We start from the raw sequence: 26,165 nt of genomic DNA on the forward strand, positions 1-26,165 counted from the left end.
TTGATGAATAGTTGAGGCCTATTAAGAAGTCTGAGCTCTGCTCGTGCTTCAAAGTCTTCTGTGAGGTGAGCCAAGGCGCAGAGGCAGAGCATGAGTATACAAAAATAGAGATGAACTGAAAACTCCGTTTAAGAAAAATTTCACTAATCTTTGTATCAAGTGCCTGGGGCAGATGCAAAACTAATTCTTTGAAAAAAATCTATTTGGCAAACTCGCTTTTAACTGCTAGTAACAGACACAGAAATATAAATAAATTGGTTTTATTTCATAATAAGCTGTCTAGAGATAGGCAGCGGCTAGTGTCCGATCAGTAGTTTAACAGCTTGAGGACTGGCATCTCTGTGGCTCTTTTGGCCCTTCCTTCCCTCGTGGTTGAAAGCACTACTGCAGCTCCAGCCATCACTCTGGTATTTCGGACAGAAGGAGAGGGAAGAGGTGCCCTAGCTGCATCTATCATTTTAATCAGGGAAGCAAAAGTTTTCCCAAAGGTTCCCTGGCCCCCCCACCAGCTGCAAGAGAGCCTGGAGAGAGTGAGCATTAAGCTTTCCCAGGTTCTTAGTGGAGGCAGATAAAGGGGAAGGGGATTGGGAATAAGTGGAAAGTTAACACCAACTCTATCGTCCTCAAATATAATTAACTTCTCTTTCAAAATAGGTAGTTTATATGTCAAGACATGTCTATAAACAATTTTAAGATTATAATTTAAAACTCAGTTCTGGGCTTCCCTGGTGGTGCAGTGGTTGAGAGTCCGCCTGCCGATGCAGGGGACACGGGTTCGTGCCCTGGTCCAGGAAGATCCCACATGCCGTGGAGCGGCTGGGCCCGTGAGCCATGGCCGCTGAGCCTGCGCGTCCGGAGCCTGTGCTCCGCAACAGGGGAGGCCACAACAGTGAGAAGCCCGCGTACCGCAAAACAAACAAACAAACAAACAAAACCAAACTCAGTTCCGCATTAAATCATGAATATTTTTAACAGATGCATTTCAGCTATACTACTTTTCCTCTTTTTCTCCCCCTTAACATTTTAGAATGGAACTAAAGGGAAATTACTTAATCTTTCAAGAAAGAGTCGGGGAGAAAGTCAAAAGACCAACAGTAGCAAAACACTTTCAACTACTCTTCTGCTCCTTGTCCTTCCACACCAAAGAGCATCTGGAAAACATCCCCACATCCTTTGGCATTTAAAAACTGATACAGTTGACCAAAGTCCATGTGGTCTCCTCTGGCTCCATTAACACTGAATACTTTTTCTTCAAAAACTGAAAATTTTCTTTGTCTTTCCATTTCCTCATTTGTACCATCAAAAGCAATGTCTTCTCGATGGCGAATTAAAATTCTCTTCCAGTTTAATTTTCTGAGTCTGAAAGAAATTTTCAGAGTAGAAATTTTGAAAATGTGCTGTGTATTCTAAGGCACTGAAAATAGAAGTTATGAAACAGATTTCTCAGTGCCTTTTCCTAGAAGTAAAGAAATCTACTTTTATCTCACATGGATTTTAATCAAATATGATTCTGGTTAGAATCCCACCCCCAAACTCACTTATTGCCATTATCACTGCCTTGTATTAGCATTTTAGAAATGTGGAAATTGCTGAATCTCGACCTCCCAAAGGGACTTCTCAGAAATGAGAAGATTAGAAACCCCCTTGTTTCACAGGGTTCACAATTTACAGCATCACTAAGATGAGGGGAGAATCAGATCCATAGACATGGAGAGGACAGTAGACACCATCTTGGGCAGGGGCTCGATTTAACATCTATCTACAGAACATCTTCTTTGCGCCCTGTATCAGGTGAAGGGAGTGATGCTGATCATATGTGAGTGCTGTTTTAGACTGAGTCCCCATACATACTGATTTCCACATCTCTAGTATTGTGCTTAGTACTAAAATTATTGACAAGGCATACAAAAGTTGTGAAAGCCAACCTTGACCAGAATTCTTCACAGGCACTTTGTGGGCCTTCCACACAAACAACACCAGGTTTCCCAGGCATGCTAAACCCAGATAGGGAAAGCTCCTTTGCCCACTCTAGAATGTTCTTTCTTTTGCATTTGTTGTAGATGTGATGGCTGTAGATCCAGAGTCTTGTGAGAATGAGGTCAACTGGCTGGACTGTACTTCCTGGAACAGGGGAAGGTGTGTTGTCTTTGCTGACATAGTCAGAAGCGTGTTCTCTAACCCACTCTGTGGCATTCAATATACAGACATCTCCAAGACAATTCTTTTGTAGGTATGTGGTCAGATCTGTATTCAGCTGAGCCTGCTGGGATCTACTTAATAATACTGATCTGATGGAAAAGATACGGGATTAAAAAATTAAATCAATTTTCTTGGAACAGAAAACAAACTTGAGAATTGCTTTTATTCTCAGATTAGTTTTGACCTCTAGAATTGGCCAGTTTCTGTAACATACCTGACAGTAATTTCAGGCAGAACTGCAGGGTATTTAAAGGGAAGAACACAGGCCAGAGAAAACATCACCTGATAAAAAACAAAAAAAGAGAGAGAAAAAAAATGCCGTAAGGGCTGTTTTAAGTTGAGACATGTTTCAAAAGTAAACATGAAACATGCTTCCAAAAGTAAAACTGAATTACCACTGCTTCCTCAGATATGTCCAGGTTCATAGTGATAGTAAAGTAAACTTTTGAAGATCGTCCTTCCATTGTCCTCTTTTCAATACAATCTTTTAGTTCTGCTAAAGCCAGCTGGTCATTCACTATGAGCTCATTCACACCGGGGAACATACTGGCTAGCAGGTCTAACTCAGAGAGCTGGGCCTCTGCCTGTTCAATCTCAATCATTTTTGGATATCTGTAGGGTTCTAGGAAGATAGGATAATAGAGACATTTACAAGTATTATACAATCTTGGGAGAACTCAATATGGGTACTTACTGAATATGGAAACTTATTGAAAATTTGATTTCTTCATAAAATATGAAAGTTAATCAGAATACCTTCTGGCTATTCTACTTTCAGATGTAATATGCTAAGGACCCAAAGAACAGAACAATCCAATGAGAGCCATAAAACTCTAATAATAAGCAGGCACCAAATTCCTCTGTTTCTAGATAGTTGATGTGGCATCTTGAGCTGCCACAATGAGCAATTACATTGAAGTAAACTAATTATGTAGTCAAACGCCATATCAATGATATAACAAGGACAGAGGCTCTGACTGGTTACCTTGGAAAATTAGAATGAAAAGAATAAGGAAGAGAGTTAGTTATGTGGATGGTTAATTTTTCCTTCTTAATATTCATTAGTTTTTTAAAAAAGTAGAAGAATGTGAAAAAGGGAGAATAAAGGCTAATTATCCCACAGCTCAAGTAACCCATGTTAACATTAAAAAAAAAAGTACAAGATTATAAAATTCAAATGGCAGAGAAAGGTTATAAAATGAAGATACAGTTTGCTGCTGGTGACTGCTTCCCCTATCTGTCCAAGTCCCCGATCCAAGGCAGAGTTTTAGGTATTTCAGAAACAAAAAACATTTTAGGCATTATACATATATGGAAAACACATGTTGGTATAATGTGTAAATAAATGTAGAGAATTAAATATATAATTAAAATGTATCTACGGGGATCATATATACACATCTTTTTTCCCTACTTCCTATCCCTCTTCCCCCCAAATATATTTTGCAGATCTATTCACTGTCAGCACATATTGTTTTATCTCATTCTTTCTAGTGGTTGACTGTCATACTGAATCATGTAGATATGTCATAATTTATTGCGTTTGTTATCTACTGATGGGCACTTGGGTTGCTTCCAGATTTTTTCTATTATGAATACTTCTATAATGGTAGTTTATATATATATGTGCATGTTGAACTGTGAATACTGTATATTCAAGAATCAGTTTGTAGAGGTGGCTGGTTGATACAGCATTTAAAAATTTTGGTAGATACTGCCAAGTTGCCTTCCAGAAAGTTGCTACATGGAAGTTTAAAATTTTTACACAGTCCCCTCCTTTAAAAAAATTCTTAATACATAGTCTTTTTATGGTGTTTTGTGTCTGTGTGTGCCATTCATGAGTTTTTATTTTTAAGGATGCAAACTCACCAGCCTTTTCCTTTACAGATTCTGGACTTTGAATCTTTGTTAGAAAAGTCTTCCCGACTCCAAGGTTATAAAGGTTACCAATCTGCTAATCAAAATATGATTTAAAAAAATTTTTTAGAATTTGATAAATTGATTTTAATTTCATTTGCAAGAAAAAGTGTGGGGCTTTCTAATAAAACACGAAGGTTGAGCACAGGTATTTATTTCTCTTTCTCTATTTTTCCCCCATTTAAACTAGAGTAAAGGAACAGATTCTTAAAGACAAAGGGAGAGGAAATAATAGATAAAAGCTGTCAACAAAATTCTGGAAGATGGAAAGGGGTGAATGAATTATAACTGACAGATTTCAGCTTTCTTCCCTCTGTTAACTTGGTCAGGTGGGGAAGGGAGCTGCAGAGCTTCAGAAAGGCTCAGTACTGTCAACACCAGCTACCTTGGAAAGCAGCAGTGTGTATGCAGTAGAAAACATGAATTTGTTGAAAGTCTAGCGTCTAGACTTTAATTAGACTCAGTTCAGCATCTCTTAATATTGGCACTATTGACATTTTGGATGAGATAATTCTGTGTGTGGCAATCTCTATCTTTTAATTATAGTAGTTAGACATTTACATTTAATGCAATATTAATATGTTATGTCTTAAGTCAACCATTTTGTTTTCTATTTCTTTGGGGTTTTTTTCCTGCCTTTTTGAAAATATTTTGCAATTCCATTTTGGTTAATCTATAATGTTTTTGCATGTATTTCTTTCTATAGCTTTTTTAGTGGTTACTCTAAATTATATATATATAATATTATATATATATAATTACACACATATGTATATACAAATTATAACAGTCTACTGGTATCATATTTTACCAGTGTCAGTAAAATACAGAAACCTTATGTCACTTTTACTTTTACCTTCCTCCGTTAATAATATAGTGATCTTAGGGAGGGAGGGAGATGCAAGAGGGAGGAGATATGGGAACATATGTATATGTATGACTGATTCACTTTGTTATAAAGCAGAAACTAACACACCATTGTAAAGCAATTACACCCCAATAAAGATGTTATAAAAATAATAATATAGTGATCTTAAATTTTTCTTCTACATATATTTAGAACAACAGTGTAATAATTTTTGATTCAGCCATCAAATATGATGTAGAAAACTCAAGGAAAATCCATTTCATTCATTTATATTTTTGCTCAGTCATGATATTTCCTCCATAGTTCCTTTATTGTTTCTTTTCTGTTTAGAAAACTTACTTTAGCCGTTCTTTTAGGGTAAGTCTTACAAATTCTCTTAGTTTTCCTTTATCATAGAATGTCTTGACTTCTCCTTCATTCCTGAAGCATATTTTCACTGGATATAAGTATTCTGGGATGATAGTTCTTTACTTTCAGCATTTGAACAGTATTATGCCTCTTCCTTCTGGTCTCCATAGTTTCTGATGAAAAATGCTCTGTTATTTGAATTGTTTACCCTTATAGCTAAGGTTCATTTTGCTGCTTTCAAGATATCTTTCTTTTAGTTTTCGGAACTTTGACTATGATGTGTCTTAATGTGGATTTCTTTGGGTTCATCTTGCTTAACATTAATCTGGTCTCTTGAATCTGTTTATACCTTTTGACAAATTTGGGGACTTTTCAGCCATTATTTCTTCAAGTACATTTTCAGTTTTGTCCTCTTTCTCCTCTCCTTCTGGGATGACATGAATGTCAGATCTTTTGTTATAGTCTCACATGTCCCTAAAACTCTATTTATTTTTGGTCTATTTTCTCTCTGTTATTCAGATTGGGTAATTTTTGTTGTAACTTCCAGTTTGCTGATTCTTTCCTTTGCTCCTTTCCTTCTGGTGTTGATTCTATCTACTGTGTTTTTAATTTTGGTTGTTATATTTTTCATTTCTAACATTTCTTTTTAGTTCTTCTTTCTATCTTCTGTTTCTCTACTGAGACTCTATTTTTTTCATTTGCTTCAAGTGTGTTTGTAATTGCCTGTTGAAAATTTTTATGATAGGGGTTTTAAAATCTTTGTCAGATAATTCTCCCATCTCTGTCATTCTAGTATTGGCATCTATTGATTTTCTTTTTTCATTTAGTTTGAGATTGTCATTGTCCTTGGTATGATGAGCGATTTTGATTGAAACTTGGACATTTGGGGTATTAAGAGACTCTGGATATTATTTAAATCTTCCAATTTAGCATGCTTTATCTGATAATGCTTCAGGAGGGGAAGAGGTGGGTGCTGCTTCATTACTACCAAGTGTGATAGAAATCCAGGTTCCCTACTCAGCTTTTATTGACATCTAAGGTAAGCAGGGAGTGGAGAGAGTTCTTCATTACTGCTGGGTGAGGATGGGAGTTCTAGTGCCACCGTAGGCCTCTAAGGATACCTCCCTGGTTGGGAGTGATAGGAGTGCCTCATTATTGCTCCCCAGGTGGCCTCCACTAACACCAGGGTTAGGGGTGGCTTTGTTAATGGTAGGTGGTGTTGAGAGCTCTGACTTTCCACTAGACCTCTCTGACAACACCCCAGAAGGAGATAAAAGAGGGTCTCTTGTTACTGCTGCATCACGCAGACATACAAACTCTTCATGTGGTCTGACATGGACCTGACATGGGGCTGACACTGACACTGTAGTGCAGTCCTTGTTACTGCCTAGCAGGGAGGAAAGTCCTGGGTCCCAACTCAGACATTTTTGGCACCTTTCTGACAAGGGGTGGGCATTAGGTGCTTATTACGGCTCAGTGAAGATGGAATCTAGGCTCCCTTTGCTGGTGTTAGTAGGGGAGAGGCCACAGTGTTTTTGTGGGATTTGCCTGGTATACAGTATTTATTATTTAAATGTTTTCTGTCTTGCTAGACTGTACTTTTCTTGACACCTTATTAGATAGAGCAGGTTTTTGTTAGGGCTTAAATTTTTCTTTTTTTTTTTTCTGGTTGGTACCCTTGGATTTCTGGATACCAATCTAAAGATGACAGAGAGACACAAAGTGAGCAAATGCTGTTGGAAAAATGGCACCAATAGATGTGCTCAACGGTTGCCACAAACCTTCAATTTGTAAAAATCACAGTATCTGCAAAGTGCAACAAAATGAGGTATGCCTGTATATTCAAACAGTAGAATATTATGAGATAATTTTAAAAATGGATATTAACATTGATGTTCATTTTATATGGTTACCTAAAATAGTAGATTGTAGAGCAATATAAATAATCTTAATCAATAAATAATGATATTACTATTCATTCTTATACCATCACACATACTTGAAAAAAAATCACAAAGAGAATTCACCAAACTCTTAACAGTTGGCTAAATGTGGGTAGAGGGAAGAAGAGAAGGATTTTCACTTTTTAATTTGTGTGCTTCTATATTGTTTGACGTTTTATGATTAGCATGTAGTACTTCTAAATTCACCAGAAAAAAAATAAGGGTTACTCTTCCGAATGGAAAAGAAGAGCTCAATCCCACTGTTGCACAGGAAAACATGGCTTACCTTCTCAATGAGAATTTACTCCGTGAAATCAAACACCATTATTTCAGCTACTGGTGTCTTCATGGAATTCCTTTTAATCTTTGGTAAAGGTTTATCAAGCAGCTACTATATGTAGAGCTTCATCCTTCACTCCTTCTTGGAACTTTCTATTTAGTTCAAAGATCAGGACTTATATCTAATAAAATATAGAACAATGAAGGTAAAAAGGCCAAGTGCTTAATGACCAGTATAGGTATTATCACGAGGATCAGGAAAGATTTGAGGAAGGCAGCAAGATATGAGTTGAGCCTTGAAGGAAGGGTAAGACTTAGACAAGGGAGGAGGAGGCATAGTGGGGAGAGAGAACAGGTGTGCAAGGCAGGAAAGCACAAGAAAAACAGCATAGGCCTGAAACTGTCCCTTCTTCACAAGCTCAACTACCAAGGTCTAATTCAGGGACACATCATTTGGAATATTTCTTCTTGGGCTGGTTACTTTCTGATTATCCTCTAAATCCATTCTTGGCCCTTCTTTTCCCTGCCCTGGACTCTGGACAGCTGACCTCTATAGCCTATAGCACCCAAGTCTTCTGCCTTTCTTGTGGTTGGGTTCAGCCAATGCTCCGGCAGGAAGTGGGAGGATGGGAACAGAAAGAGGCTAGGGTATTTCCTCACTACTCCTTCCTTGCTTTGGTGGTATTCTGACAATGGCTGTGACCCTCTATGACCAAGCTTCTGCAGGCAGCCCTTCTTCTTTAGCTCCAGCAGAACTTTCAGCCAAGGGATAGTCATGGTTCCTTTAAACGTGGCCACACCTCTGTAAATAGCCCCGTTATGAAACAGCCTATTCAGTTTCAAAGTTGAGTGTGCATCTGTTTCCTTCCAGAACCATGACTCCTCTTACCTGGCCTCTGCCTCTAATCTCTCCATCAACCATCAATTCACACTCCACATTGTCATTATACTGATTGTATGCAGTGTCTGATAGAAGTATACTGAAACAAGCAAGAGGGCGCCAACTATCTATTAGGGAAAAGTTCACATAATCGGTGATTGGGCAACAGTGTTGTGGTCTGGGAGAAGGGGGTGGAGGTGTGTTAGGTTCCTGGTGGGTGGGGGAAAAGGCATATTGGCTAACAACCCTGACAGCTACCCAATAGAGTTGAGACAGGCTGGGACCTGGGACCTTTTGCTGCAGTGCCTGCATGCGGACAAATGTCTCCTCGAGCAAAAAAATACAAAGAAACTATAAGGGACTAAAAATTTGACTACATGCAGGCGCAACTGGGGCAAATTATGAACAACATACAAAAAGACCAAAAAGCCACACAGCACCACCAAGGGGGTGGGCAGACCACCCCGATCCCTGGACCCACCCCTATCCTCACCCCATATAAGGAAACAGCTCCCCCTGCCCCCAGAGTGAGCAAGGGAACTTGTTACTTGTTTTCACTCCCTCCTGCTGCAGCAGGGGTTCCAATAAAGCCCTGCCTGAATTTCTTGTCTGGCCTCTTATCAATTTCTATTGATTAAGGAAGCCAAGAACCCTGGTCAGTAACAGAGTGAATTTATCCCAGTTCACCATCTGGCTGTTAGCTTCAAAGACACAGTATCACAAAATGCCAGCGTATTGAGAGCGGATCCACTTCCCAAAGGGTGTCTTGCATGATCCATTATAAGCCCTCTAAGAACATGTCTATTTATTCAAGTCTTCTTTATTTCATCCAATATAGTTGGGTCATTTCTTTAACATCAGAAAATGGTATTTGGCCAACAATTTAGCTAGTTCACTCTATGGTACTTTTAAAGAGCAAAAAAAGTTCTTCCACTTAAAAAGAAATGCAAACTACTCAGAGGTGTCAGGTCAGTAGCTGCAATGGGTCCTGTCAAAAACACCAGAGATTATGGGAATGATTAATGTGGTGGGGTGTTGACTTCATTAGGATTAACTGGACACGAATCAGGAAAATATGAAAATAATGCCTTGTATACTATAGGCAGTCTCCACAGATCAGAGTATAAACCAATGCCAACACCACCTAATCATTCCCAATCCCAGTGGTTTTCAACTCATGTCCTTAAAACGCCTTACCAGGGTGTCAATGCCATGCTGGGGAAAAAAAATACATAAAGCATTGTGTTCTTAAATAAGTTCTTGAAATGCTGAATGACACAAAGCTCAATAGGTTTCTCTAGGGTGACCATGGGTCATCTTCTTGTCCTGACTGGTTTAGTATTTATCCTAGACAAAAGTGACCCCATTTGTACAATAAACTCTTTTTTTTTTTTTTTTTGGCCACACCTCGCTGCATGTGGAACTTCCCCAACCAGGGACTGAATCCGTGCCTCCTGCACTGGAAGCATGGAGTCTTAACCACTGGATCACCAGAGAAGTCTAGGACAATAAATTATACGGCACACTTTTTGTGTGTGATTTCTCAGTCTTTATTGTTAGATGCCAATATGCACCATGAATTTCTAACAAGAGGGTTTAGTATGCATAGTATCCCAACCTATCTGACCCCCAAACATTATTTCCAGACCTAATGATATTTGCTCTTCTCTACACAGTTAGAACTGCACATGCCTCCCTCCTTTAAATATGTTTGCTTTACTCTCTAGAGACTTTGTATATATATATGTATATATATATATATATTGTGTGTGTGTGTGTGTGTGTGTGTGTGTGTGTGTGGTACATGGGCCTCTCACTGTTGTGGCCTCTCCCGTTGCGGAGCACAGGCTCCAGACGCGCAGGCTCAGTGGCCATGGCTCACGGGCCCAGTTGCTCCGCGGCATGTGGGATCCTCCCAGACCAGGGCTCGAACCCGTGTCCCCTGCATTAGCAGGCAGATTCTCAACCACTGCGCCACCAGGGAAGCCCCAACAAATGTTTCCTGAGCACCTATTGTGTGTCATGCACTAAGACTACAACAATGGATAAATGTAACAAAAAAAACTCCGCTCTCAGAGATTTAATCTAGTGGGAGAAGACCATGACAACAAAACCCACACATATATGTATGTCCAGTGAATAACGGTTATGAAGAAGATAAAGAAGATAAGGCTCAAGTTGCAAGGTGGGTGGTTGAATTTTACACGGGGTGGTCAGGGACAGCCTCTCTGCTAAGGTGACTGCAGGGAAGAGACCTGAAGGCACTGAAGAAGAAAGCCATGTGTTTAATTGGGCAAAAAGTTTTCCAGGCAAAAGGAACAGCATGTCCAAAGTCCATGAAAGAGGATGGTGCTACACCAGGCGGCTGGGGCCGAATGAGCCAGGGGCAGGGTTTTATAAGGACACAAGGTTAGAAAGGAAATATGGGGCAGTTCATGTTGGAACTCATAGGGATGGCTAGGATTTGGGATTTTATCCTGACTGATATGGAAGGCCACTGGAGGGGTTTGACTTACTTATGAAGAGGCCCGCACTCACTGCTGGGAAGAGGGTAGGGGAACAAGGATGGAAGCAGGGTGACCAGGTAGGCACTACAATGATAGGAGGAGAGGTGATGGTGGCTTGGATTAAGGTATGGCGATGGAGGTGGTAAGCAACTCTTCATGTTCTGGACATAGATTTCGTATAGAACCAATAGGATTATTGATGAATTATATGTGATATGTAAGAATAACTCCAAGGCTTTAAGAAACTGGAAGAATGGATCTGCCATTTACTTAGATGGGGAAGATGATGGAAATCTGAAGTTTGGTTTTAGACATACTAGGTAATGAAGTGCCGATCAGGACACCTATTAAGCAGAGATGTCCAGCAGGCAGTTAGATGTACAATTATGAGATCCAGCTGAAGATATAATTTGGGGAGTGATTGACATTTATTTAAAGGCACGTTTGTTTACTCAGTCAGGGAGTGAGTGAATTTGGGAGGAGGCCTCATTGAGTTTGGAGGTCTGGAAGATGAAATGGAACCAGCAAAGTTTGGGACTAATAGACCTACGGGTGGACAACTACGCGAGTGATGTCACAATAAGTGATTTGTCAAATTATTTTCGTAGATGAGATTTCAGTCCCAGGAACACCCTTATGAGAAGTTTCTGACTCGAGATTTTAATGAATGTTGTAAGAACACAGAATGAACCTTGAGTTTCCTGAGCGGAATCCTTTTCACCGCACCCCCCAAGTTTTTTTTTTTTTTTTTTAAGGGAGGAGCGCGTCTCGCTGCCCGAGTCCTAACCGTCTCAGAAAGTTGCCAGGGCCACTACAGAAGCCAGATACGCAGGCACCCCCGCCCCTAACGACTGACCAGGCCGGGGGCGGGGGTGAGGGGAAGGGCGAGGGTAGCGGGTTGGTGCGGGGAGGGTAAAGGGGTGGGCGGGGCCATGAAACCCCGAAGCTAGCTCTAACCAATGAGCGGTGAGAAGGTCGTGGGAAGGGGGTGCCACCAGGTAGCCAACTTCCCGGGACGTAGAAGGGGCCGCTGCAGCGAGGGACCCCTCCAATCCCGCTGAGCACCAGTGGACAGGGACTCACCTCGAGCCGTGGACCCCCTCGGTGCTGTAACCCCGAGTGTCCTGGCTGTACGGACAGCTCAATTCTCATGCGGAGGGAGCCTCAAAATTCTAGGGCTAGGCAACCGGAAGTCTACGAACCGCTCTGGCCCGGCAGCCTGGGAGGGCGAGACCGAGTCCTCCGGGGCTGGCGCATGCGCACTCGTAGGCCCGCTCTTCCCGGAAGCCCGAGCAGAGACCAGTGGGATTCCTGGGCCCAGCCTCCTTCTTCTCGGTCGTGGAGTTTTTGTTCTCCCGGATTGGCGTTTCCCAGCTGCTGCCACTGTCAGTGAGAAGCATAGCCGGCAAGTTTCCTGAGTCAGGAAATGGTCCTTTAAAATAACGCTCTTCAAATTTGAACTTGCAGCGGAATCTTTCGGGGATCTTGGTATATAATGCAGCTCGGGATTCGGTAGGTAGTGGTGGGGTCCCACTTTCTGCATTCCTGAGGTCTTCCCGAGCAGTAACGATCCTCTTGGTCCCTGAAGGACGCTGAGTAGCAAGGCAATAGGAACAGTTGAGCGTGGATGCTGGCCTTGGCGACCTTAGGAAGGACCCTGTGCATGCACAGAAACTTGTCCCGGCTAATAAAAGGACAGTTTGAACGCGACTCCAACACGAGAGTAATTAAAAATGTTTTTCTTCACGAACTAAATATACACAATGCACTTTTTCCTTTATGACATATTCATTGTAGAAATCTCATAAATGAGGTTTGTAAACTGATATCCATTGATGTCAGGTACTACTGAAACTGCTAGGTGACGGTTTCTTTTTTTTTGGGGGGGGGCGCTCCCAGGAGCTCTGCTCCTTTATGTCTCAGGGCAGAAAGAATTCAGCCAGAGGCAAAGTGATGGATAAGAAGTGACTTATTAGAATAGGACGCTTGTGAGGCTTACAGGCGGGCAGGCGAGCGTTGTGCTGCCCCGAGTACTTCGTGGGTTACATTTTTGTGTAAGGAAAAATGTAAGGAAGAAGGTGGGAAAAAGACCACCTTCTTCCTCATTCTTGAGTAGATGTCATGTTTCCATCATCAGCTCCTCCTCCAGGTTGGGCAGGGGAGTTTTTCTTGTCCCTACATGGTCAAGCCGGGACTGTTATGGCACTATGGAAAATTATTTTAGGTCTCAGTACAATGAGGGTCTTTCACTTTGAAGTGTCACCTTTCCATAAATTATTGTTTTTTATGTGTGCAGAGAGCATGTCCTAGGAGTCATTAACTTACTGAGCTCACTGGACAGGATGTGAGTCTCATGCTACCATTGTTTTATTGTTTTGAGGCATGCCTCATACTTCTGTTGTATGGTTTTGTGGTTAGGCAAACCTGCATTCTTGAGTGATCATTAACTTACTGTGGTCTCCCAAAGCCCCCTAAAGTTCCCTCTTTATCTACAATCCCCTAATGGGATTTCTGAGCTATTTGATTATCCTACTCTATCCCTATCAGTTTTTTCTTTTGAAGTAAAAATGAAATGAACATCTTAAATGTATATTTGCTGAGTTTTGACAAACGCAAACACCTTTGTAACTCAAATCCTATTGAGATATAGAACATTACCAGCACCCCAGAAAGTTCCTAAATGCTCCTTCCCAGTCAGTCCCCACCCAACCCAAGAGGCAACCACTACTCTGATTTTTTCTCCCACCACAATTAGTTTTGTCTGTTCCAAAACTTCATATGGATGGAATTATACAGTAGGTACATTTGTGTAAGGCTTCTTTCAGTATAAAGATTCATCCATGTTTTTGTGTGTATCAGTAATTTCTTTTTTTTGCTTAGTTGTATTCCACTGTGACTATACCACAGTGACTGCTGTAGTCCACTGTGACTATACCAGTTCTTCCATTCCTCTTTTGATGGAAATGTGGGCTGTTTGCAGATTTTAAACTATTATGAATAAGGCTGCTATGAACATTCTTGTACAAGCATTTCTCATGACTATATTTCTTCAGTAAGTATTTATTAAGCACTGTGTTCCAAACACTTCCAGGTATTAGAGATACAGCTATGAACAAGACAAAGATGTCCCATTTCTCAAAGAGCTTATATCTCCTTGTTTCTGTGTATCTATGGAGGCAAGGGGATAGGCTGGGGGAGGCGGTAATGTAGGTAACTATGAAAGAAAAGTACCAGATAGTGATAATTGCTGGGTAGAGAAGTAAAATAAGGTGATGTGAGTGATCGGGTAGCTATGTTTCCTAGATTGCGCAGCCAATTTCTTTGTGAGGAAGTGACTTTTAAAGTGTGAACAAAATTAGAATAAGATCAAAAGGGAACAGCATTCTAGGAAGAGGAAGCAGGTGGTACAATGGCCCTAAGCCTGTTTTAGGATAGAAAAAAAAAAAAAGCCTATGTGCTGAATGAAGAAAACTTATAGCAGTAAAGAGCAGGAGAGCCAGTTTCCCCCCAAATTTAACCACCGTTACTCTGGCCGATTGGACAGATTAGGATGCCACTTTCTTTTTATTTATTTATTTACTTATTTATTTTGGCTGTGTTGGGTCTTCTTGCTGCGCACAGGCTTTCTCTAGTTGCAACGAGCAGGGGCTACTTTTCGTTTCAGTGCGTGGGCTTCTCATTGCGGTGGCTTCTCTTCTTGTGGAGCCCGGGCTCTAGGTACGCGGGCTTCAGTAGTTGTGGTTCACAGGTTCTAGAGCGCAGGCTCAGTAGTTGTGGCTCATGGGCTTAGTTGCTCCGCGGCATGTGGGATCCTCCCAGACCAGGGATCGAACCCGTGTCCCCTGTATTGGCAGGCGGATTCTTAGCCACTGCGCCACCAGGGAAGTACCTAGGATGCCACTTTAACCTAGTTTTATCAGATTACTAATAAGGATGAATATTTCTTCATATCATGCTCTTTTATTGTGAATTACCTGTTTATATACCTTGCCTGCTTTTCTATTGCCACCTGCATCTTTTTTTCCTAGCAATTATTGTGTCTTCTGCATAAGACTATAGTCCAGGGCGATGAGGCCTATATTTATTTCACTTTACAGAGGGCTTGGCACTTACCTATTTCTAACGAGTAAATTGCCACCTGCATCTTTTTTTCCTAGCAATTATTGTGTCTTCTGCATAAGACTATAGTCCAGGGCGATGAGGCCTATGTTTATTTCACTTTACAGAGGGCTTGGCACTTACCTATTTCTAACGAGTAAACAGTAAATATTTGTAAATTTTACCCTGTGTCGGCAAGGTTAGTTCAAGACTATTTACATATTCAACTTTAGAAGTCGACTGGACAGAATTTGGGAAAAAAGCGTTAACTTTAAATGTCCCCTCTTAGCCAGCCTTCAGATGCGATGCGTTTGAGTAAGGTATCTATCCAGGAGACTCCAAAGGGCTGACCACCACCACCTGGTACCCATACTTCAGAAGTATTTCAATAACCCCAGAGTCACACGCGAGCGGGAAATACTCATTGACAGTCAAGCTTCCAGGGGCTGCCGCGTTCAGACTTCCGGTGTTAGCCCCGCGCAGGCGCTGATTAACTGTCGTCAGTGCCGCCGGACCTTGGGGCCAAAGCCACTTCCCATAATGCTGCGTAACGGAAGTTGTTGCTTTCTAGGGGTCACGCTGGCTTCCGCTCTGTCGCTCTCAATTCGTCACCCGGAGGAAGACGGAGCAGGCTGCCCAGCCCGAGGGCCCATTAAGGGATGCAGTTATGGGCGCTGTCGCCGTGGGTGAGTTCTGCTCCCACTGCCTCGCAGTCACCGCTCGCACGACTTCCTGCGCGCCGGGAGTCCGAATTTCCTGCCCGACTTCGTTCTCCTCTTGAAGGCCCTCGTCCTTAAGCACGTTCCCTGGCCTCGGCCCGGTACCGCGTTCTCATTGGCCTCATGTCCTGTCCGTTCCAGGAGCTGACCAATGAGTTGTTGGTGCTGGCGCCCTCCTCGACCCGGTGGACCCCGAGGTTCCCCAGTGGGTGCGGAGCAGTTGGAAGGGAAAGGGAGGTGTGGCGAGCGCCGCGCGGCTAGGGGCACCTTATGGGTTGGGGCTGAGTTGGCTGCCGCGTCCGTGTGGTGGTTAGTAGGATAGGCAGCATCTGTCACCTAACCAATTCAGTGCTCCCAGGGTAGGATAAATGTACGCAAAACTTGAAAGCCGTGTTCTAGTCTTGCAAAGTTTTCCAGACGCTTGCATTTTTAATGGAACCGAGGGAAGACTGGGAGGGCGGAGAGGGAAGGGAACTGGATAATATGAGAGCCGGCAAAACCAGCTCTGATTTAAATTTTGTGTGGAGTCCTGCAAAAAGTAACGCTCATCTGAAGACTCGTCTGAAAAATTGTATAGATTTATTGATGTATATAGCTGATGGTACTCACAGTACTCTCTTCTCACGACTCATTAGATGCCCTTTATAGTTGTCAAAAATTTATTGGAGGGGCTTCCCTGGTGGCGCAGTGGTTAAGAATCCGCCTGCCAATGCAGGGAACGTGGGTTCGAGCCCTGGTCCGGGAAGATCCCACATGCCGCGGAGCAACTAAGCCGGTGCGCCACAGCTACTGAGCCTGCGCTCTAGAGCCCGCGAGCCACAACTACTGAGCCCACGTGCCATAACTACTGAAGCCCGCGCGCCTAGAGCCTGTGCTCCGCAACAAGAGAAGCCACTGCAATGAGAAGCTCACGCACCACACGGAAAGTAGTCCCCGCTCGCCACAACTAGAGAAAGCCCGCACACAGCAACGAATACCCAACACAGCCAAAAAATAAAAATAAATAAAATAAATTAAAAATAATTTATTGGAGCTTTTCCACATCATTGAAGCAACCCCCTTACTGTCCTCTGCCTGCAGCAATTACAGTTCGTCTTTCAAGTTTTACTTTGGAGTCTGGGCTACTGCAGTCCTCAAACCAGATTTGCTAGTGCTGTCTTCACTACTGCAGATTTCTTCATTCTTTACCTTTCTCTTTTTCACTGGAACTTGTGTGCTTCATTCTTATGTACCTACCTTTGCACCTTATAATCATCCTTAATTCCTCAGGTACTATTATCTTTTTCTATTTCAATGCAAGAAGTATTTCTTGACCTACTATGTACTAACACTATGCTAAATGCTATAGGCGATTCAGAAGTAACACTGAAAACCATTTCTTGCTTCTAGAACTTTAGATTCCAGATAGGGAAATAATACATGTCCAGGTTAAAGATTTAAGAAGCAGCCCACTTATGTATCTGATTAGGGTACAAGATGAATAGTGCACACTAGCTGGGGAAGTAGAGTTGAGTGGTTCATTTAGAGTAGAATGGTTGCCTAAGGCTCCATTGAAGTGGAAATCTTGGAGAAATTGGGAAGATTTGGATAGATGGAGAGAACTATCTGGAGATCAAAGGCTTAGAGGTAGGGGCAGGGTGTTTTGGAGTGAAGGATACTGAAGAGACTGGCTTGATTCTGTGTTGGAACCAAAATATCGGCGTTTTAGTTCCATCCCTGCCACCCTGTGATCTTTCATCGTTTTGCTTGAGTTTCCTTCTTTAGCGAAATGCTCCATTTAAAGGGTTTTGTGAAAATCAAATGAGATAATACTTATGAAAAGGCTTTGAAGATCAGAAGCACTATATGATCAAACATTAGTGGTTCTTTGTTGAGAAGTAATGAGAGTAAGGATTACCACAGCGGTGGGAACAATTTATAAGGGACCATGAGTGCACAGCATAGGAGGGTGGGTTGAAAAACTGTTAAATACTTTGAATCAACAGGGTGATATGATGGGGCTTCCCTGGTGGCAAAGTGGTTGAGAGTCCACCTGCCGATGCATGGGACACAGGTTAATGCCCCGGTCTGGGAAGATCCCACATGCCGCGGAGAGGTTAGGCCCGTGAGCCATGGCCACTGAGCCTGCGCGTCCGGAGCCTGTACTCCGCAACGGGAGAGGCCACAACAGTGAGAGTCCCGCGTACCCCGCAAAAAAAAAAAAGAGGGTGTTATGAGGAAAATGGCATTATTGGAAGATATGTCTGGTACTGGCATGCAGCACAGATTAGAGGGAGTTGGATTGGAGGCAAGAACTTGGATGCTGTTTTTTTCCCCTAAAATTTGCAATTCTAGATAAGAGAAATTATGTTAAATATTATCTTGGGGTGAGAAAATTACATAAAATATACGCTCATTTTATATATACCCATATAGTTGTGTTTTTTTGTTAGTAGTTAATTTATTTTGTAAACATGAAACTTTGTTACGTTTTATATTATCTTTGAAAAGGTTAACAGTTATTTAATTTGCCACTCATTCTTCATACAAACCTTTTGGAATTACCTTTAGTTACCCTAACCCATTAAGAGCTAAAGGAGGAATACTTCTAATACTCTAAGCCAGAGCACGATGACAGCTAAGTATCAATTAATTGGCAAGTGTTTTAAAAACGTATGTCCCAGGTCCTACTTTCCATTTATGCAATCAGAATTTTAATAAACATCCCAGGTAAAATAATTATTTTAGTCAGTTAAGTGATTTTGACACTAAGTTATTCTAATGTATGTAAAATATACTTTTCAAAACCGCTATTAGGTAGACCTGTATGTACTTTCAGTATTTTTCATGTTTTCTAATTTTTAATTGTTGACTAAGGAGGTGATTTGATATGAACTAGATTTATCATAGTAGTCCAAACTGATTTTGTCAAGAATATAATGTAAATGGTTGAGAATGCAGATGTAATCGATTTTCAGCTAACATCTGTAGGAAATCCTGGTGTGGAAAAATGCAGAACCGTGTGTCACTTTTTATATTTGGCTTTGAATTATTTTGTGAATTTTCTAACTCCCTCTATGAGATTGTTTTCAGAATTATTTTTAATTTTCTTTGAGAAATATCAATCAAATTGCATTCCCTGCAGGAGCTAAGAAAGATGGCTTTGAAGGACGAGAAATTATCTTGTTTCAAAGTGCCACCACCATTCCACATTTATCTAGTGAGAAGTTGAATTCCTAATAATGTAAGGGGCTGAGACTTTTCAAGATCTGTGTAAGAAGGTGTAGGTTCTCTCCTGACCTTCACATTTATTGAAAACCTTTTAACCTTACTAAGAAACAGATTCCTAGGCTATGAAAAACAGAGGTAATACCCTACTTCAGGGTTCTTACTGAAAACTGGATGATACATGTGAATGGTTTTTGTAACTTAATAGACACACAAAATTATGTGGTTTAGTTATGTTACTGTCTCCAAGAGAACTGTAAAACATACTTTTTTTTTGTCAAGCTAACTTTATCTTGTTTTCTAGATTGTTATTTTGTGTCAGTAAGTAATCCATAAAGTGCCAACATGGGAAAGAAACGGACAAAGGGAAAAACTGTTCCAATTGATGATTCTTCTGAATCTTTAGGTATATTTCACAAACTAAATCTTTAAAGTACTGTTTGTATCCCTAAATGGACATCTATTTTAATATGTAAAAATGGGATCAAAGTGTACATTATTCTGTAATTTGCATTTTAACTTAATCTTTGTATAGACATGTCATTTAATAGCACAACATTTTTAATGGCGTGATGTTTATTCCATTGATGTAAAAGACCATGGTTGCACATTTCATAATTTATTTAGGCAATCCCCTACTGTTACAAATGTAGATAAATCTTTAACTTTTCAGTGTTATGAATAGAGTCATAGTAAACATTTTTGTAGCTAAAACTGTGCACATCTGGTTATCTTCTTCTTGGTACAGATCCTAGAATTAGAATTGCTGAATTAAGTGGTGTAAACGTGTTCAAGGCTCTTTTGGATCTATTGCCAAATTGCCCTTCAGAAATGTTTTACTAATTTACAGGCCCCCTTGCAGCGTAACAAAGTGCCCATTTCTCTGAACCTTTATTGACACAGGTTAGTATCATTTGTAAAAATCTTTTCCTGATTTGCTAGTTGAAAAAGAGTATTTTCTTTTTCCAGTCTGTGTTTTTTTGATGACTTACTGGGATTTAGTAGTTTTTCATATGATCTCACTTGCATTTATATTCTCTTGGTGCACATTCATTGGACATAAAGCTAATTGTGTCACTTGATGAGTTTCTAAACCTCCAGGGGCCCTCAAAGAACTGAAGCCCTTTAGAGTGGCTTGTGAAGCCTGTTAGTGATCTAGCCCCAGCGGGGGTTTTCAGTTTCAGGTCCAGCTGCTCGTTTTTAAACATGCGTGACTGCCATTCTCAGGAGACAGCATGCACTTTTACATTTTACGCCGCCATCCCTTTGTTCATGAGATGTGGCCTTTTCAGATTGTTCTTTACTCCATGAGGTCATAGTTTAAAGTATGAGCGTGAAATAAGAAAGACTTGAATCCAAATTCTGGCATAGCTGTTAAGTAGTTATGTGACCTTGGGCACTAACTTTGAGGTTTCTTATCAGTCATTGGGGATAGTAGAGTCTTCCTTCTGGGGTGGTTGTGTGGATTAAATGAGATAATGTAGCACAGTGTCACACTCATAGTTAAGTGCTTAATTAATATGAGTTTTTGTTACTGTAAATATCTTCCAAGATTATACAGACATTACCTCCCCTGTGAAACTTTCGTTGACATCAACCTTCTCGTGCTGCTATAGCATGTTTCAGAGATTCTTGTACATTTATTTATTTATTTGCTTCTCCTGCCAGAATGTGTGCTGCTTAAAGAAAGAGCTGTGAGTTGGTCACTTTTTAGGTTCCGTGGCATCTGTCACAGTGCCAGGTGTGCAGTAGTTGTATTGTTGACTGAATGAGGGACTTTCTCTACAAACCTTTTAAAATAAAGAGAATGATAGATGTGATAAATAAATTGAAGTGATTTGGGGTGGCGGTAGTTATACCAAGGACTTCAGAATTTGTATAACATCCCTTTCTTATGTAATCGTCTTATAATCAAATATCAAACAAAAATTTAACTTTTCAGGTTATCTAAAAATTTGTTTATAAATTCATTTTTGAAGTTCAAATCAAGTGTAAGTTTTGAGATTAACTGAAGAAAGACATATTTTACCTCACGTACTCCTTTATTATTTGTTTTAATAGAACCTATGTGCAGACACATTAGAAAAGGATTGGAACAAGGTAATTTGAAAAAGGCTTTAGTGAATGTGGAATGGAACATTTGCCAAGATTGTAAGACAGACAATAAAGTAAAAGATAAATCTGAAGAAGAAACGGAAGAAAATTCTTCAGTTTGGCTGTGTCTTAAATGTGGCCATCAGGTATGCTTAGATTTTGATTGATATGGAATTTTATTATTTAAGTATGAACTTACAAATTTATATAAGTATGAACTTCTTTTAGAAGATATTACCTAAAAGTACAGTATGGGTGACCAGAATGCTAGCTGGCATAGGTCATGTTCCCTGGGGAACAGATTCTGAGAGTGAGATTTGTGTGTAGGTGGTTTAGTGGGGGGTGTTCTCAGGTACCACCCAAGGAAAACAGTGAGGGAAGCAAGTTTAGGCAGAGGGAGAGCAAAGAGGCAGTGCTACGGGGTCTCAGCTGATCCCACAGTGAACTCTGGCCTTCAGAGAGGTTCTGAATTGAGGCAAGAGGCCAGGCCTTTGTACTTGTACATAGACCAGCCATTGGATATGGGCTGACCTTGGGGAGGGGAACTAACCTTGGGCAAGGCGGCTTCCTTCCACTGAGGATAATTCTTGGGGGTCGACGGACTGAGCTGTGAGCTGTCACCAGGCCACATTTCTGGCTGCTGGGGGAATGAATACCTTGGGGTTGGGTGGTATGTGGGTTGCAGAACAGCTCACAGGTATTACCTTGGTACTAGAGGTCAGGAGAGCCTCTTAGTCAGCCTTAGTGGTGGTAAGTTTATATGTTAGGAAACTGGACTACTGGGCAGTGGTAACATTTTATAAAACTATAGTATAATATCACAACCAGGATACTAACATTGATGCAATCCATCAGTCTTAATCAGGTCTCCCCAGTTTTACTTCTCTTCGTTTGTGTGGGTATATGTGTGTTGTGCATGTGAGTGTGTGTGTATTAAGTTCTGTACAGTTTGTCACCTATGTAGTTTCGTGTATCCACCACCACAGTCAAGGTATTGAATAGTTCCAACATTACATGGACCTCGTGTTGCGTTTCTGAAATCATACTCACTTCTCTACTGCCATCCCTTCCCCCAGTCCCTCGCAACCACTAGTCTGTTCTCTGTTTCTAAAATTTTGTCATTTTAAAAATGTTATATAAATGGAATCATGTAATATACAACATTTTAGGATTGGCTTTTTTCACTTAGCCTAATCACCTGAGGGTTTACCCAAGTTGTGTGTATCAATAGTTCTTTTTTATTGCTGAGTGGTATTACATGGTATGGGCGTACCACACCTTAACTGTTCACCTGTTGAAGGACATTGGGGCTTATCTCACTTTTCTGGTGATTATGAATAAAGCTGCTATGAACATTTGTGTACACGTTTTTGCGTGAACTTAAGATTGCATTTCTCTGGGGACAATGTCCAAGAGTGCAATTGCTGGGTGATATGATAATTAAATGTTTAGTTTTTTGGGTTTTTTTGGCTGCCCCACGTAGCATGTGATCCTAGTTCCCGGACCAGGGACTGAACCCATACCCCCCGCAGTGGAAGTGCAGAGTCCCAACCACTGGACCACCAGGGAAATCCCCGTAAATGTTTAGTTTTTAAGAAACTCCCAGACTTTTCCAGAATGGCTGTACCATTTTATATCCCTACCAGTAGCATGTGTGATCCACTTTCTCCACATCCTTGTCAGCATTTAGTATTGTCACAGTTTTTTATTTTAAACATTCTGATAGGTGGTACCTTATTGTGGTCAGACAGTTAAAAAAAATTTATATGCTAGTAAAGAACATATTTATTGTTTATTTATATTTGAAAAGTTTTCATTTAACCAGTTAGATACATATGATGAGGGTGAATATATTTTACTACTTCAAATTTTCCACAATACATTTCTTATTATAAATTTTATCTATTTTGCTATCTTTTTAATTCCTAAGGGTAAGACAATGTCAGTATTAACTGTTAACTTTTATCCCAGTAGAGTTATCTTTTGCACTGTTAGCAAGGGATTCTCACCTGTTGTCTTATGATAACTCATGTCATGTTTAAGTTTCAGATAATCTCAAATGGTGTTAAAATTTTCAAAATTAATATCAAATGTTTATTTTAGATTTAAATGTTGAGCAGGATAAATTGAGTCAGTAGGTTTGATATCATAGTTGAAGGATTAGAAGCCATTGATAAATATTTCCCCTCTGAAGGATATTTTTAGTAGCTACAATAGAAACAGGACCACTTATTGTAGTGCTATCCAAGAGAGTTGGAAGCCTGGTTCAGATAGATACACAGTGAAGATGTATTTCTTAGCTGTGATTTAATCACCTGGAGACACACAATATGGTCGTGTTCTTTTATGAATATGCCTATGCAGATGTAGGTGAAAATCTCCCATTTACTTGTTCAATTAATGCTTATTGACCTCCTTCACTTTGCTAGGTTCTTGGTAATAGGTTAATTCTGTTTTTCATGCCTTCAGGATTTACACTCCAGGGGAGGAAGGATATCAACATTAACAACTTTAATATAAGGTAGAAAATAAGGAATGCCACCAGGAATTTATACCATGTTTTGTAGGAGTGTGTTTAGAGGAAGAATATAGTGTTTTCTTATCTTGAAGGATAAGCACAGGCTTCTGAGAGGAAGTGACCTTTGAGCAAGATCCTGAAGACTGGGTGGGATTTGATCAGTGGCAGTAACAGTAAAGAATTTCAAGGCAAATGGAATAATGTGAACAAAATTGTATTGTGGAAGGGCTGTGGTTTTAGCTGGTAGATGATATTCAAATAGGAGATTATGGGGGATAATCCTGAAAAGGTGGATTGGGATCAGAGGGTATCAGGTTTGGTGAGTAGGAGTTTAAGAGCAATTCATCACTTTTGAATTGAGTATATGAACAGAGCTTTGTTTTAGGAATATTAAACTAAAAAAATATGTATATGAAGAAAGGTTGAAGTTAGGAAAATACTTAGGAAGATGTTAAGGAGTCTAAACTAGAACTAGTGAATGACTACATTAGCATGGTTTAGTTGGGACTGGAAATGACAAGTTGGAGTGGAAGAGTCCTTCTAGTTGCTTGGGTTTATAAATACCTTCTTCCTTAAATGTCCTCAGCTGCCTATTCATATTTAAGTTTTAACAAAATCTGGACTCTCTAGAGTCTAAAGTTTTATTTTCAATATTATAAGAATGGCAGAATTTCTTGACCCACTTCCTTATTCATTGTAGATTATGAATTCTCTCCTGGTGAATTTTTGTGGCTTTGAGGTTTATGATTATGATTCTCTAGGGCTGCGGCAGAAATTCTCAGGAGCAGCATGCCTTGAAGCACTATATGACTCCGAGATCTGAACCTCATTGTCTGGTTCTTAGTTTGGACAACTGGAGTGTATGGTGAGTTTCAACTCCTGTGCCCATTTGCTGGAAATCATTTGAAATGTTGGAGAATGGAGGTGTTTGAAATGTTTAAAGAGCAAGAAGGTTAAAATTTTTGTAGTATTTGTTTAAATACCATCACTTTCAGAAGGCTAGAGAATGTGATGTTATGAGAAGCTTTTGCTTAGTATTGTACAAACACAAAAATTATAGCATGGAAAAGACATAGGAATTTTCACACTTGTTTTTCTTTCTTGTGATATTACAAAGTGTATGGTAGATTGTTTTTAGTTTAAAAATTGGGACACTAAGAACAAATTCCAGATAAACTGAGAATATAGTAAATTTTGGCAATGAATTTGCATGAAAATGTCAGGCTGGTATTTCTTTTAACCTCATTAAAATAAAATTTTACATCTTTAAAAACCATTTACATAGCAGTGTTCACTGAACATTTGTCAGTTGTAAAATTTGTTAATTTTGATGATGTAGGTCTGTGATTTGAAATATTAGAAAAACTTTCACTTTAATGTTATAAATAGCCATTTCAGTAAAATATTTGGAGTATTTTCACAGTATTTATATGTAGCTATAATTCAGGCTAACCTTATTTAACAGTAAACCAGAGTTAGTATGTATAGTCTCCTTCAAAACAGAATTTTCAGTTTCTTTAGTAGAATAATTTGAGGGTTACACACTTTGGGTTGCATGAATTAAAATTAGTGCCCTTCTGTGGTTGTCAGTTTGTTACTTTTCTTCTCTGGGATCTTTTGGGACACAGGTGTTACCTATGTGATGATGAGGTCCAGTATTGTAATTCAAACCGATTGGGTCAGGTGGTTGATTATGTTAGAAAACAAGCCGGTATTACAGCTCCAAAATCAGGTAAAATCATTTGTTTCTTAATATATACTGTAATGTTGATTTATATAATCTGCTGATATTTAGTTTAACATACCATAGCATTACATATAGCTGAATAACATTAATTATGATTAATTTCAAACTATTTTTGGTTAAGAATGTAAAACAGTGAGAATATAGATAATTATAAGGAGTTAGAAGGGAATCTGAGAAACAATAGTCAAATGTGATGTAGAGTCTGGACTAAGTAATGGGCAGTAACACCCTATTCCCATACCCTGGCACAGGGGCTTAAGGGAGACCTGCCTTATAATGAATTTATTTTGTTACATTTGTTTGGATGATGTGAAAGTAAAGTGCCTGTAACTCCTTCAAAAGGCCAGATACTTCTCAGGTTTTTTTCATACATAATTAAATTAATTGGGTTGGCTTTCATCATTTGCTTTAAAAGCTTGTTTACATTTTTACTGTCACAGTGGTATCTTTTGTGGAGCCAGAATTGTTTGTTCCTAACTTCAGGATTGGTTTTTGACCCTCAGACTTCATTTAAAAATTTATTTCATGTCCACATTCTTTATTTGATTGCTTTATACTCTGATTTCACAGGGTAATATATGCTCATTTGTAGAAAACATTTGTGCATTAAAAAGGGATTTATATTGAAGCATATACTGTTTGGTTTCATTTGTCAAAGTAATGCTTACATCAGTTCTGAATATTTTTTGTTTATTGGTTTTTCTCTCTTGATGGTAATTTACTTATATTTGTAAGAAAACATTTAAAATCAAACAGGTGGCAAATCATGTTATTAGGTAAAATTCACAAATTCTGGTCCCCAGTATAACTTTGCATTTGGTATGGCTGTGTTATACATTTT

At 40.0% G+C, this 26,165-nt stretch overlaps 2 protein-coding genes across 14 annotated transcripts in view; one reads left to right on the top strand and one right to left on the bottom strand.

Annotated features, from left to right (window-relative positions):
* Positions 1-944: 944 nt before the first annotated feature.
* On the bottom strand, positions 945-12,169 carry RWDD2B (RWD domain containing 2B). Of its 4 annotated transcripts, none has more exons than XM_060150815.1 (7): positions 12,025-12,169; positions 7,562-7,736; positions 4,069-4,150; positions 2,595-2,821; positions 2,414-2,481; positions 1,926-2,288; positions 945-1,359 (listed from the first exon to the last, which is right to left on the bottom strand). In XM_060150815.1, the coding sequence occupies exons 4-7, from the start codon at positions 2,799-2,801 to the stop codon at positions 1,113-1,115; spliced, it is 885 nt and encodes a 294-aa protein (XP_060006798.1). In that variant the 5' UTR covers positions 2,802-2,821; positions 4,069-4,150; positions 7,562-7,736; positions 12,025-12,169; the 3' UTR covers positions 945-1,112. The 4 variants fall into 4 exon arrangements, with proteins under 4 accessions (XP_060006798.1, XP_060006797.1, XP_060006796.1 ...); XM_060150814.1 differs by having other exon boundaries at positions 4,069-4,153; XM_060150813.1 differs by lacking the exon at positions 4,069-4,150.
* The window catches only part of USP16 (ubiquitin specific peptidase 16), a 30,491-nt gene continuing 16,314 nt past the window's right edge, over positions 11,989-26,165 (top strand). For 4 of the 10 annotated variants that reach the window (XM_060150801.1, XM_060150807.1, XM_060150808.1 and 1 more), the window contains exons 1-5: positions 17,012-17,027; positions 19,270-19,371; positions 21,027-21,205; positions 24,339-24,442; positions 25,206-25,309. In XM_060150801.1, coding sequence (XP_060006784.1) covers positions 19,311-19,371; positions 21,027-21,205; positions 24,339-24,442; positions 25,206-25,309 — 448 coding nt within the window. In that variant the 5' untranslated portion in view covers positions 17,012-17,027; positions 19,270-19,310. Of the gene's footprint in view, positions 12,454-15,610; positions 15,726-17,011; positions 17,028-19,269; positions 19,372-21,026; positions 21,206-23,562; positions 23,581-24,338; positions 24,443-25,205; positions 25,310-26,165 lie in introns of those variants that run through there. The other 6 variants (XM_060150805.1, XM_060150806.1, XM_060150803.1 and 3 more) reach the window with 5 other exon arrangements.

The sequence above is a fragment of the Lagenorhynchus albirostris genome, chromosome 5 (assembly GCF_949774975.1).
Source record: "Lagenorhynchus albirostris chromosome 5, mLagAlb1.1, whole genome shotgun sequence".
In the NCBI taxonomy this organism is placed as follows: Eukaryota; Metazoa; Chordata; class Mammalia; order Artiodactyla; family Delphinidae; genus Lagenorhynchus; species Lagenorhynchus albirostris.